At 39.9% G+C, this 13,968-nt stretch overlaps 1 protein-coding gene across 1 annotated transcript; it reads right to left on the reverse strand.

Moving 5' to 3' along the window:
- Window positions 1-5,393: 5,393 nt before the first annotated feature.
- LOC130438563 (ras-related protein Rab-37) lies at window positions 5,394-10,443 on the reverse strand. Its single transcript, XM_056770499.1, has 9 exons — window positions 10,380-10,443; window positions 8,903-9,013; window positions 8,774-8,815; window positions 8,574-8,640; window positions 8,403-8,455; window positions 8,230-8,295; window positions 8,096-8,152; window positions 7,925-8,001; window positions 5,394-7,706 (listed from the first exon to the last, which is right to left on the reverse strand). The coding sequence occupies exons 1-9, from the start codon at window positions 10,431-10,433 to the stop codon at window positions 7,598-7,600; spliced, it is 636 nt and encodes a 211-aa protein (XP_056626477.1). The 5' UTR covers window positions 10,434-10,443; the 3' UTR covers window positions 5,394-7,597.
- Between the last annotated feature and the right edge of the window lie 3,525 nt (window positions 10,444-13,968).

The raw sequence follows: 13,968 nt of genomic DNA on the forward strand, positions 1-13,968 counted from the left end.
AGTCGTCCGTCTGCTTGGACACTGTCTGCTGACCTCAGGTTATTTCTCTTCTGTTTCTTATGCAGTGAACAGCAGAACTGGGACTCTTAAAGACGACAGACTGACGGCGGGCGAGCCGGTGCAGGTTAGAGGTCAAACCAGGTGGAAACTGCAGGGGTTTTAGCAAAACTAACAACATTAAATGACAAGAGGAGCCAAAGATAAAACAGCAGGAACAGAACACTTTCAAAACTGCTGAAGTACATCCGTCATAAAAAACAAGATCATTACCTGAAGATGAAACAACATGATATTTAAAACACACAAACCTTTATAAGAGCTTTCATTTAGTTTCTATAAACTCACAAAAATACACATGTGACACTAAAAGTCAGTCTAGAAACCAAAATATAACCCTGACAAAACACAAATCAATCCCTGATGTCTGTCATACTATAAGTTTAACTCCAAACCCTAATGTTTGTGTGTGTGTGTGTGTGTGTGTGTGTGTGTGTGTGTTCGTGCGTGTGTTTGTGTGCGCACACAAAGACACAGTATGAGATGATCATTCTGTCTCCTCGGGCCCCTGACTGCAAACACTGGGATCTGATCTCAAGTACACATCACTATTATTCACAGTCACCTGAAGTTACACAACACACACACACTCTGATGTGGATGTCTCCGGGTGTTTGTTAAAGTGGAGCATGTAGATGAATAAATCGGTGTCTGTACAGGAATGTGAAGTGTGTTATTGTCTCCAGCATGACCTCTGACCTCACATGAGCACATCGACATTATTGTAGAGACACAAAAACGCTTTCATTTGAAGGACCTTGACTCATAGTGCCATCCATGAGATGTGTTATCATGGCCAGTGCTCTACAGGAAACTCTCTTTATCACTTCCTGTCAGTCATCGTTTGTTTAGGGCTTCAACATGTGATCAGATTGAGAGAGAGAGAGAGAGAGAGAGCTGCTGCATGAGTGCGTTTATAAACAGTCTGTATCAGAAGACGACACATTTGTCTGTTGGTCTGGGCTGAAGTTGTGCTTTTTGTCGAGTGTGTGGGATTTGGAAAGAAGGGACGTTTCACTTCTGCTTTCTAAATGAGCCCAGAGCGCTCAGCCAAGACACGGTCATTTCAAAACAGCAGCCATGCGGAGGAAGCGCACACCACTGCAACACAACACAACTAGTCTGTCTGTCTGTCTCTGTGTATGTGTTACTGTAACACACAACCATTACAATAATCTTTCTGTCTGTCTGTGTGTGTTTGTGTGTGTATGTGTGTTTGTGTTTCTCTTACACACAAGCATATAATTTATCTGTGTGTGTTTGTGTGTGTGTGTGTTACTCTAACACACAACCATATAACTCATCTGTGTGTGTTACTCTTACACACAACCATATAACTCATCTCTGTGTGTGTGTGTGTGTGTGTGTGTGTGTGTGTGTGTGTTACTCTAACACACAACCATTCAACTCATCAATGTGTGTGTGTGTGTGTGTGTGTGTCGATCAGAGAGCTCATCTCCATTAATAATGACACACATGTGAAAGAGACGACACAACCCCTTCAGAATGCCTCACGTGCACTGACCGTCTGACCGAGAGTTCTTCTTCACTAAGTAACTGAAAGTCTACAAACAGGTTCTTCAAAAGTCTACAACAAAACTTTCAAGCGATTACCCCACCACCATCCAACTCTATAGTGTACAAGTGCAGTTTACACAACTACAAGTAGTGCAGAGTGCAGACAAACACACAACATTTGAACAGGCCGCTCAGCCACATTCTCTTCAGTCTGCTCTCATATTAAAATCAAATTCATTCATTTATAATTAAAACACCTCAACATTTGTTCCCTCACAACTCTGTTTTGAAAAGGGGTGGAGACAAAGATGACAATGTGCTTCTGTAATAACTATTGGTGGGCATAGATTAATTTTTTTAATCTAGATTAATCTTGGAATTAATCTAGATTAATCTAGATTAAAATGGCTCATTTGAATTCTGCCGAAGGCATTCAGAATATGTGTGCTACCCAAATAATGACTAAAAGTAAGTCTTTGAGAACGGGTTTCTCAAGCCAGGTGGCTCATTAGACCAGGGGCTCATCTACTGTTTCCAAAATGCATCACAAACTGCTTGAGAAAGCTGTTCTACTATGATAATTGGTGATGAAAATTAAATTATGTTCAATAAGATGAACTTGTGTTTACTTCCGCATTAGCTAAGGGATGATTTGTGTTTAGGTGGTACTTGAGACTGGAAGAGCTCCTACAGTACATTTACATTTAGTCATTTAGCAGACGCTTTTATCCAAAGCGACTTACAAAGAGTGAGGGAGCAACAAGCGATATGTCATACAGGAGCCATAATACATTAGATCTCAATACAAAGTTACTGGTTTCAACTAAAGCTAGACCACTACCTGTTGAGAAAGTATTTTTTTTAAACCAATTCCGCATTGCACAAGGTGAAACAACCTTAGTCTTGTCGATGTTTCTATTGGGAAGTTTCTTAAAAATAATATTCCCTGAAGCGAACCCTCCGGCTTGATAGCATGTTAGCACGTCACGTTTGATGCGGTAATTTCACAGTAACGTTATGTTGTGTTCAGACCAAACGCGAATGGCGTGTCAAGCGCGAGTGATTTATATGTTAATGAAAAGAGCCAATAGACCTACTTGCTGCGCGAATCGCGCGAATGAAGCCCTGGTTATGAGATGATGAGGCGGCTTCTGCTTCCGCGAATGACGCGAATCACGCGAGTTGAAAAATCTCGTTCTCGCTCCGTACAGTGCAGTTAATCTGGTATACATCCGCGCTAAAATATCAAGGTGAAAGTCATCATAGCTTGCGTAGTATAGACCCAGCTCCCAACCCAACTTTGAGAATAGATTAACGGCGACATTTTTTTTATCGCGCGATAAGAGTCTCACTGCGTTAACGGCGTTAACGGCCCACCACTAGTAATAACTAATATATTTATCATAGAGGGCGTGGCGTATGTCACTCAAACTGTCATTTGGGGAAGTTGCATTACAATTAAAAGTTTATTAAAGTCACTTGTTCGTTGATTAACGCGTTTTTATGCGTGATTGCTGGATGCACGAGCTCCGCGTGCCCGGATAGTGCACGTGTTTCTGGAGTCGCGGCTCTGTCTTCCGCTAATATAACGTGTGGGTGGACACACTACAAGACTTTGGCTCAGATTTTCAGTCTGGACTTGTTGCAGAAGGTCTGTGCCAGTCTGCAGGTATGATCAGTTAGTGTGTTTCTATCTTAAACTTCAACAAGTCTGCAGGTGTATGAGGTCTGATTTAAGAAAAATCCGTTCAGATTTGAGAAGTTTTGAAGTGTATTCAAGGTGTTACGAGTGCGAGCAACAGGAGATGGAGAGAAAGCGGCGCGTCCTGCATTTTCCGCGCGTTTGAGATGTTAATGGTCCCGAACAATACACACCTTCCGCAACCGCAAGAATTTCTTATTTTCTTCCGAAAAGTGGTGGCACTGGACACATGTCCCACCCGAAAATTACGCCTATGGTTTAAAACATATGGGACTGATGCGCGCGCACACACGCGTCTGCGTGTTGTTGAGTGGTGCACGCGCGCGGTTTCCAGCGCTTCAGTATCGCATGTGAAGGTCGAGTGTCGCGTCTGATCTGGAATCAGGACATTAGTTAAACACATCAGGAGGTTTTCTAACACGATAAGCGATTCTTTCACATGTCCGTCGAGTTTCAAAGGTGAAGTATTGATCACGCGCGCTAATCTAATCAGAGGATTGACAGAGAACACAGTTAACTCCAGAATAAACGCTGTGTAAACACAGACTTCATACTGAATCCTTTCAGTCTACACATCAACTTCTAATTCATCCATTAACACTGACGAACAAACTAAAACTTTATCCGGTAAACTATCTTGACGACCGCCACCGCGTCCGCGAGGAGTCGCCTCATGAATATTAATCACGTAACATGACGTTCGAATCGTTTGATTGGCTGAAGGAGAGACGTCGGTAAGCGTACGCGAGTCATCTCGTTAATAATCATTTATTTGCGTTTCGTTTCCTTTAATGAAGAATCGCGGAACAGCAGCAAAACGACCCGATTTACATTGGTGATTTTTATCCTTCATCCCCAGCGCTTTATTTTAATCTCGCTTTATTGTTGGATGTTATTGTGGAATTGCATTTTTGTTTTCATTTGTTGAATGTAAAATGTTCTCGCTATAAGGTGACTGCGTACACATAAAGCGGATTTAATCTGAATACAGTGTCACTGGTCAGTCGTCCAGCAGGCGGAAGGAGACGGAGAGAGTTTAATGATCAGACACCGGAAACAGTTCAAGTCGGACAGGAAGTGGAGAAAATGACACGTGGCGCTGCTCACGACTCCCAAAACACCTTAAACTACATTAATAAAATATCATCAGCAGGCCTCGTCGCCATCTCGCACCTTCACTGTGTCATGATAGAAACATGTAATCTGGTAACATCGCGGTATTGTGGCGCATCACTTCAGATGTAGCACAACACGGTATTAATTATGTACCGTGGTATTGACAACTGATAACATCTGTATTACTACAGTTCTGGCACAGTTAATGTCCTGTGTGTGTGTGTGTGTGTGTCCGTGACCTCACACATGACATTCAGCAGAAAGACACAATACTCCTGTTCCTGTCCTTCACACACACACACAGATATCCGTTACAGATGTGAGACATGATGACCCACGACTGCGAGGAAACACTATTGTTCCTAGTGAAGAGCTTCAGATGACAGGACTGGACAGGAAAACACAACACAATACCAGTGTCTCTGCAACTATCAACACACACACTCATGACATTCATAACACACTCCACACATACACCTGACATTCATAACACACCAGATACACACAAATCACACTCAACACACTAATATAACCCACTCATGACATCCAGAACACACACAGACTCGTAGAACACACTCATATCTGCTCTACACAACAGTTCTGATATAATGAGTTTTGATAATCATGTCAAGACTCACACACACTCGTCAGCTGTTATTGTGTTCTTCTATATTTCTTCTCATCACTTGTCGCTTTTGCAATACTGTAAGTCTACACAATCCAGCCAATAAATCACTTCAAAACCAGAGTTGTAGACAGAGGTCAGTGTGAGCAAAACACAGAAATGAAGAGAAGAGATGTAGTCAATGAGCTCTGGGCTGTAGCGCCACCTGCTGACAGAACAAAACTCTGACACAAACAATCCCACTTCATTAAAAACATTCAAGGTTGTTCTCACTGCTGTTTGACAGCAAATAAATGAAACTTTAAGGTCAAAAGACACTTCGTTAGATTTACCCACGATAAATAAAGAGACATGTTAAGATAAATAAAGACAGATTTTATTTAATTTATAACTTTTCCAAGCATTTTACAGTCGGTCCAAACACAGAAGAAGACCTGAGCACGTCTGACACAACACTGTGAGGGGTTTTCATTTCTAGACAACACACACTTCGATTTCAGAGGAAAACACAGAATGATACGAAATACTGTCATCATAATAAAAGCTAATACTGTTAATATCATAGAAAAACACACAGGAATAATCTCTCAATATGCATTTCCATAAATACGTAGAAGAACATTTACTAATATGAATCATTCAGACGCAGTAATTCAATCTTAATCATTTTAATAGCTGAAAAGTGCATATGTCCTCAGAGGAGCTTCTCTTAGTGTGTAAAGATCCTGAGATTGAAACGCAGCACATAATAATTCATTCAAATCTTAAAACTTCTGCAGCATATCGTGAAGAGTTCAGACTGATCTGAGACCAGCGCTTACTTCTGATCACAGGTGTGTTTGAGACATCATTTCTGCATCTTCATGACGACTGTCAGGCAGGCCTATCATGGTCCACAAGCCAAACTTGTCATGTCCAGTGTGCACATATGTGTGTCATTTGTTGTATAAACTGTAACAGTGTCATGTATTGAGAAAGTGCACGTGACACAAGAGATGATCTTCACGGGTTTACAGGATTTAAACATGCAGCTGTGAACATCATCGTCATGGTGAAATAAAGCAATGATGCTTCGAAGCAGACGCTGTGACGCCATCTGGTGGTCAAAATAATGAAGTGCACCAACAAACCCAGTCATACACACACGGGTACTGGTGATGTTTAAAGGGGAACTTCGCCAAAAATCGAAAATTCGCCATTAATAACTCACCCTCAAGTACTTTAACATCCCCAGGACCTCTGTTTTCCCCTGACGCAAATGAAGGTAGTTTTGAAAGCTTTCTGACTCCTCTATAGATTGCAACCTAACCAAACACACGAGCCACATGACAGTACATATGGTGTCTGCATCATGACAGTACATATGGTGTCTGCATCATGACAGTACATATGGTGTCAGCATCATGACAGTACATATGGTGTCAGCATCGCTCACGCAGGAAGTTTTTTATATAATCGTTAGTTTTGTTTGTGTGAGCACAAAAACTATCCTCGTCGCATTATATTAATTTATACTGAACCACCAGAGTCCCGTTGGCAATTTTACGATGTCTTTACGCACTTTCAGCGCTTTGAAGATTGGTTGTGTTGCAATTTTAGGAGCTTCCAAAACTACCTTCATTTGCATTTCGTGGAAAAATGGAGGTCATGCAGATGTTAAACTACTGGAGGGCGAGTAATTGATGGCAGAATTTTCATTTTGGGCCGTAGTTCATCTTTAAGCCTTAAACACATCACAAGACTTTTGCTCAGATTTTCAGTCTGGACTTGTTGCAGAACATCTGTGCCAGTCTGCAGATTTGATCAGTTAGCAGGGCAGTGTTGTCTTGCTCACCGGGAGACTGCATTTATTCATATATTTAATTCTTTATTAGATATTCTTTATTAGAATGATCTTGTTTGGTCTATAAACACCATGCACTGGGCTGTGTTTTACCTTTCTGTGTTTTCAGTTTTTCTTATTTTCTCCTGTAAAGCTGCTTTGGAACATTGCACATTTTGAAAAGCGCTATATAAATAAACTGAATAGAAAGTTAGTGGGTTTCTAACTGAAACTTTCAAAAAGTCCGCAAGTGTATGAGGTCTGATTAATAAAACTCTGTTCAGATTTGAAAAGTCTTGTAGTCTATTCCAGACATTACTTGTGTGTACGTCAGGTGTCATGTGGTTCCTGTGACATCATGTCATTTATTAGAAAGAAGATTGATTGGTCTGTAAGGTCACTTAAAGACAGCCTATACTCGGATTTAATATGAACTCCTCATGTGCACTTCATACATGAACTATCAAGATGAATGACATAAAGAACAGTAATGGAGGAAACTGACGTTTGTGTTTCTGTAACTCACTAACTCAAGTGTTAGATCTATATAAAATCAATCAGTTTCAGTTTGAGCTTTAATATGAAGGATTGTTTTTCAAGGTGTCTGGTAAACAGTGTGCATCTGCTGGTTGTGTGTCTGCACATTTGGCATGATTTTAAGGGTGAGATCATGAATGTTGAACTTTGAGTGTGTGATTTGTCTTCGTCAATCAGTACCTTGATAATGTTGTGTGTGTGTGTCTCTGTTTAGATCAATTTACTTGAATCCACAGCAGCCTGACGTCTCTCTCTCCTCCGGCTCCATCAGCTCGTGCAGGTGAAATCTGGGTCTGATGGGCATCTGTATCGAGCATCTCACCAGCTCCCTGTACAGGACAGATATAGAATTAAACCTGCAATCTTATCTGTGTGTGTAGAAGACGTCTGGACGGGTCTAAAGGAATGTTCTGCATTATTCTCTTAAAGCCGTTCTTGACTATTTCCAGTGGCAAATTTCCTGGACTTTTTCAGGTGGATGAAAGAGTTTTCTTCATTCTGCATCATGTTCTCGTGTTTGATGTCATTGTTATGACACTGAACTCACCTGGCTACAGTTATAAAGGCCTGATCCACATTGAGTCCGGTCTTAGCGCTGGTCTCCAGGAAAATGACCCCAAACTCCTGTCAGAACAGCTTGAGAATGAGTTGAACTGTACAGCAGTCCATACATGAGACACATCAGTGAGTGTGCGTCTGTGTGATGTCTGTGACTCACTCTGGCCAGTTTCTCTCCGTCTTCTCGTCTGATCACTCTCGCACCGGACATGTCCGTCTGATAACAGAAGAATCACTCACGCTCGGATTTCTCTCTAATAAATAAAACGCATTATAAACTCAAACTCATTTTACCTTGTTGCCAAGCAACATGATGACCACCTCATCCTGAGCATACTCATGGATCTCTGATAGCCATGCCTTCGAAACAGAAACAGCCAATAAGATGAAGATGAGCATGTCTCGGTGGACGCGTATATAATGAGGCTTAAAAGTCAAAGGATGGAATGATGAAAATAATTTTTTACCCGTGTGTTATCGAAGGATGATCTGCTGGTGACGTCATACAGCAAGAGCAGCGCTGAGAGAATAAACAACAACAAAACTTGACAACATTATTTCATATAACAGACACAGTTATATGACAGTCAGAGGAACAGAGTCAGACTGAATCATTCCACGTGTGATCTTCAGCTCACCTTGAGCGTCTCTGTAATATGCGTGTGTGACGCTGCGAAATCTCTCCTGTCCTGCTGTGTCCCAGATCTGACACACAAACACACACATCATCACCTGCTCATTTACTCTCATGCATTTTCATGTGTACACTTGTAAACATTAGTAAATAGTGGAATCAATGCAGCAGTATTCTGTTGAACACATGATGTTCGTCACTCACCTGTAATCTCACCTTCAGCTCATCCACTGTAAGAACTTTATTCTGACCACAACACAAAACACAAACACTTTCTTTATCGCACTCAATCTGACTAAAAGTCTATTGAAAAGTTGTGTAAGGTTATAATACCGTAAATCCAATTCCCACTGTGGCAGAAAAAGATCCAGGGATGAATTTTCCCTGATCAAACTGAACCAGCAGAGATGTTTTCCCCACACCACTGTCTCCCACCAGGATGGTCTAGAAGAGAAGAGAACGAAGAGAACGAGAAGAGGAATAAGAGAAGAGAATAAAGAGGAGGAGAGAAGAGAACGAGAAGAGGAATAAGAGAAGAGAATGAAGAGGAGGAGAGAAGAGAATGAAGAGGAGGAGAGAAGAGAAGAGGAATAAGAGAAGAGAACGAGAAGAGGAATAAGAGAAGAGAATGAAGAGGAGGAGAGAAGAGAATGAAGAGGAGGAGAGAAGAGAATGAAGAGGAGGAGAGAAGAGAATGAAGAGGAGGATAGAAGAGAATGAAGAGGAGGATAGAAGAGAATGAAGAGGAGGAGAGAAGAGAAGAGGAATAAGAGAAGAGAACGAGAAGAGGAATAAAAGAAGAGAATGAAGAGGAGGAGAGAAGAGAATGAAGAGGAATAAGAGAAGAGAATAAAGAGGAGGAGAGAAGAGAAGAGGAATAAGAGAAGAGAATGAAGAGGAGGAGAGAAGAGAATGAAGAGGAATAAGAGAAGAGAATAAAGAGGAGGAGAGAAGAGAAGAGGAATAAGAGAAGAGAATAAAGAGGAGGAGAGAAGAGAAGAGGAATAAGAGAAGAGAATGAAGAGGAGGAGAGAAGAGAAATAAGAGAAGAGAATGAAGAGGAGGAGAGAAGAGAAATAAGAGAAGAGAATGAAGAGGAGGAGAGAAGAGAAATAAGAGAAGAGAAATCAGACAGAAATCATATCACACTGACGCATTCATAAAATGTGTCTCAGATGATATTAAAGATTTATCGAAACAATCCTGATATCACTGTATGTACAGTAAAAGAATAAGACTGGTGCCGATGAAGATGCTGTTGCCATAACAACATCAGTCTATGCCAACAGGAAGTAATCAGGCGGAAGAAACACAGATGCTGCGGAATTCATCAATAACCAGAAACACAACCAACGAATGTCATCAAAAATAAAACGTGTTTATGTTCGGCCACAAATGAGACAACAGAGTGAACCAAACACAAGTCTGTGTAAATACTGATTACATAACTGAACATCCACAAGAGTGTGTGTGTGTGTGTGTGTGTGTGTGTGTGTGTGTGCGCCTGTGTGAACTTGCGTGCGTGTGCAGTCCAAACAACCATTCTAGACGTTGCATATTCAGACACAATAACACACTATAATCACAACCATATATCATGATTTCATCACACACTATGGACTCATTACACACAAATAAATAAGTCACAGAGAAAATTTCTATTAAATTATATGATCTATATTTTACACAACATGAAAACAATCTCGCATTAAGGCAGCTGCTTAACGTTAAATGATGAAAGAACACAAACAAACAACATCGCATCTCATGCAGTGTGTGTGTATCTGTCTGTGATATCTGACACAGTTACCTTGTGTGTTAAATCTTGATCATAAGCGACTCCAGCAGCGCTGATCTGATCCATCACTGAGCGATTGATGTCACTGGAGCGCGCGCTGCGCGTACACAAACCTAGCGCGCACATGCGTGACGACACAACGACACAAATGTACGTCATTTTGCCAACGGGTACAGTCACACACACACTCACACACAAACACGAGACCATCATAATAACCACAAGAAAAATATATACTGCCTCAAAATGTGAACATGTTGTTATTGGGTTAGTTCGCTTTTTGTCTTATAGTTATTACTCCTTTATCAAAACAACACAACGGCAGTTTGATTGATATAACTTAATTTGGGTTATCTGTTTTTGCAAATGAACTCTTCCAAATATTGTCAAAAAAAGATTACAGGTTCTCTAAGGATTCGTGTTAAAAGTGGATGAAGTTTTTATGGCGGCCACTAGATGACACTACAGACAATAATATTGAGTTCTGTCCATGTGACTTTAAAGCATCTTAAAACTCTCAGAAAATTGAAGATAGTTTTTCAAACTCACACTGTGCCTCAGTTATAGTTTTTGGAGATTAAAATTTCAAGATTTCAATTGGAAAGAGACCTTTACATTTTCAAGACGTTTTTGTATTACTACAAAAGTTTGGGGGGGTCTCATTTTATTGTCATTTCATTTTATTGTTGATTAAGATTGTTCATTGGATTTATCCTGAAAAAAAGGGTAATAGGAAGATTTTGTAAAGATAATGATTTAAACTGTGTTTTTTGCATAGGGAGAAGAGACTATTATTTATTTATTTTATGATTGTGTTTACACAATTTATATACACAATTATTTTGATGTGACTTGAATTTCTTTATCAAAAAGTATACAAACTTCGAATTTGGATTTAAAGAAAAAAGGTGTCCTATTTTTTTATAATAATTAGCAATTTAAACCATGATATATCGTTAGCCTCCTTATGTACTGTTTATATGGGATTTTTTATCCATAAATGTAAATGGGCATTGAGAAAAAAATAAAATTCACTCAATTTAAAATATAAATAGTTCACTTCTTAAATGCTTTGACAGACATAAAAAATAATAAAGCAATAAAAAGTGTAAATTATTGGAAAGCCTTGAATCTATCCTTTGATTAATTTGTGATTTGATGTTTGTTGTGTCGCAAATTCTTTTTTCTCTTCTTTTCTTTCTGAACTTTTTTATTGTATCGTTTTTTCTGATGTCATACATCATACGCACAGGATTTTTGTTTATATATATCTAAATGAATGTTCACTTAGAATTTTATTTGCAATGTTTATATTTATTTCAAGCAGTTCATTTTCAGTTCATTCAGAGAAGTTTACTGTAACACACCCTGAGGTCCTTTAGAAATCTTATTTTTTTCACAAATAAATGATTGATGAAAATAATTTTAACATTCTCAGTAATATGATTCTGAAGGACTATATTATTTAAGTGAACGTGAAACAGGTGTGTTTTCAGTTGTTTCTTGAAAGTAAGGGTGGACGTTTTGAGTGTTTTGGTGCCTTATTCGGATTGGACATTCAGGCGTTACTGATTTACAGAGCGTAACATCTGACCAAACCAAACCAAACCCGCCCATCACACTGGAGATGGTGGACTAGTGGGTTAAACCACTGAATTGGTAAATCAAAGGTTGCTGGTTCGATCCCAGCAGCCACCACCAGTGTGTCCTTGAGCAAGACACTTTACTCCATGTTGCTCCAGGGGGATTGTCCCTGTAATAAGTGCACTGTAAGTCACTTTGGATAAAAGCGTCTGCCAAATGACTAAATGTATCACTCCCTCACCTCCACTGTAAGAACATCATGACACGACCTTCACCACTGAACACTTCATTCTCTCTCTGTTAAATGAACATCTTTACAAGGCCTGACGTCACACTCACATTATCTCTGTGGGGCATTCCATAGGTGTAATGAGTTGTATATTTTATGAGTTTATTTTATCCCCTAACCCAATCCCTTAACCTAAAGATCCTAGAAATGCATTTTTAGGTTTTATTAAATGATCGTTCTGTACAATTGATAAGCTTTTGTGCCTGTGGAGAGCTCAATTTTAGTGCCCACAGTGACACGAGTCCCCATGAGTTGGTGTGTATTCAGGTTTAGGTCCCCACTAACATATAAAAACCAAGTCCACACACACACACACACACACACACACACACGCACAAGCATTACCACACACACATGCGCACACACACTGCTCAGGCCTCAATAACTCAACAACACACAGTTGTTTTCTAAAATCTCACATTGTTCTCATAGTTTCCAGGCAGCAGTTCAGTGCTTCAGACATTTGTGGTGAAATCTGGAGGCAATTCAACGTTCAGTCTGAGTGCAATCAAGTGAAATCTGATGTATCTGGAATGTGAGAGAGAGATGTTTGACTTGTTTTCAGGGGAGACCTCAGGCTAGATTCATCCAAATCACATCAAATTCACTTCAATGTTACTGTCATAGTTATCCAATGTTTGTGAAGGGATTAAAGATGGGAAGCAGACAAAAAGATTTACTGTAAAGAACATCAGGATGAAGTTGGAAAACAGAGAGAGTTCCACATGCTTCATGCATCAATCTGCACTGTGTGACTTTCTGTTTTTTGAGTCTGTAATGTGTCTGAATCAATGACACACACACAGAACAAAGCCATAGTGTTTACATCAGACACACACACTGCACAACACAATTCATCATGTTTATTTCTGTTAAAGATCTAATCAAATAAAACAGAATCGAACAGTTTCATGATTTGTAGGTGTGATGTCAGAAACGGAAGAAAGAAAACTGCCTGTTTTATGACTTCAGTGTGTGATGTGTGCTGGAGGCACGAGAGGGATTGAGCTGAAACAACAATGAACAATAGAGTCAAACGCCCTCGACCGGACATTCTTGTGTCTGAGTTCTCCGTCTGATCACTGCACTGAAACTCAAGACAGTTCTGAGATCGGTCTCAGCATTCATCATCACCACACCTCTGTAACATCCAGACAGCTTCAGTATCATGCAGTGCATTGTGGGATTGCTGTAGGCTATCTGATGCTTCAGATGCTGACTGAAAGAAGGTCTCAGACGGGCTAGTATTACAGTTTTTCTGGATTGCTAACACACAATTCATCAAACAATTCACTATTTTCTGACAACAATAAACACATTCTCAGAACAACACACCAACTTGTACAAACCCCACACAAACAGCCTCCATTTGCAAAGGTTGAAGCATGTTCTCATTCAGAAAACACAAACACACAATATAATGAACTGAAGTGTCAAGATGTAAACTCAAACAGCACACATTTGTCCATAAATAAACATTCAGTGTGAAAAAAACTGATGACACACACATGAGAATGTCAGGATCATATCAACAGGAGCTCATCCTACAATCATCTGCTGGACATTATACTTACAGTCTCATCACACAACACACATTATATCAGAGACATTTCTCTATTCTGTATCCAGTAAACTGCACATATACACACTCAAATTTGTGATTGTCAAGTTTACAAGTTGGTAATTGTAGCCGTTTCACCTGTTAGTATTTTTGCAGAGAATACAGAA

Source organism: Triplophysa dalaica, chromosome 17, assembly GCF_015846415.1.
Source record: "Triplophysa dalaica isolate WHDGS20190420 chromosome 17, ASM1584641v1, whole genome shotgun sequence".
Classification (NCBI taxonomy): Eukaryota; Metazoa; Chordata; class Actinopteri; order Cypriniformes; family Nemacheilidae; genus Triplophysa; species Triplophysa dalaica.

Coding starts and splice junctions, on each gene's coding strand:
- LOC130438563 (XM_056770499.1), bottom strand. CDS start 10,433: ATGGATCAGATCAGCGCTGCTGGAGTCGCTTATGATCAAGATTTAACA. Junction 8,641..8,773: donor AGCTGAAGGTGAGATTACAG/GTGAGTGACGAA, acceptor TTTGTGTGTCAG/ATCTGGGACACAGCAGGACA. Junction 7,707..7,924: donor GCCTTTATAACTGTAGCCAG/GTGAGTTCAGTG, acceptor TGTCCTGTACAG/GGAGCTGGTGAGATGCTCGA.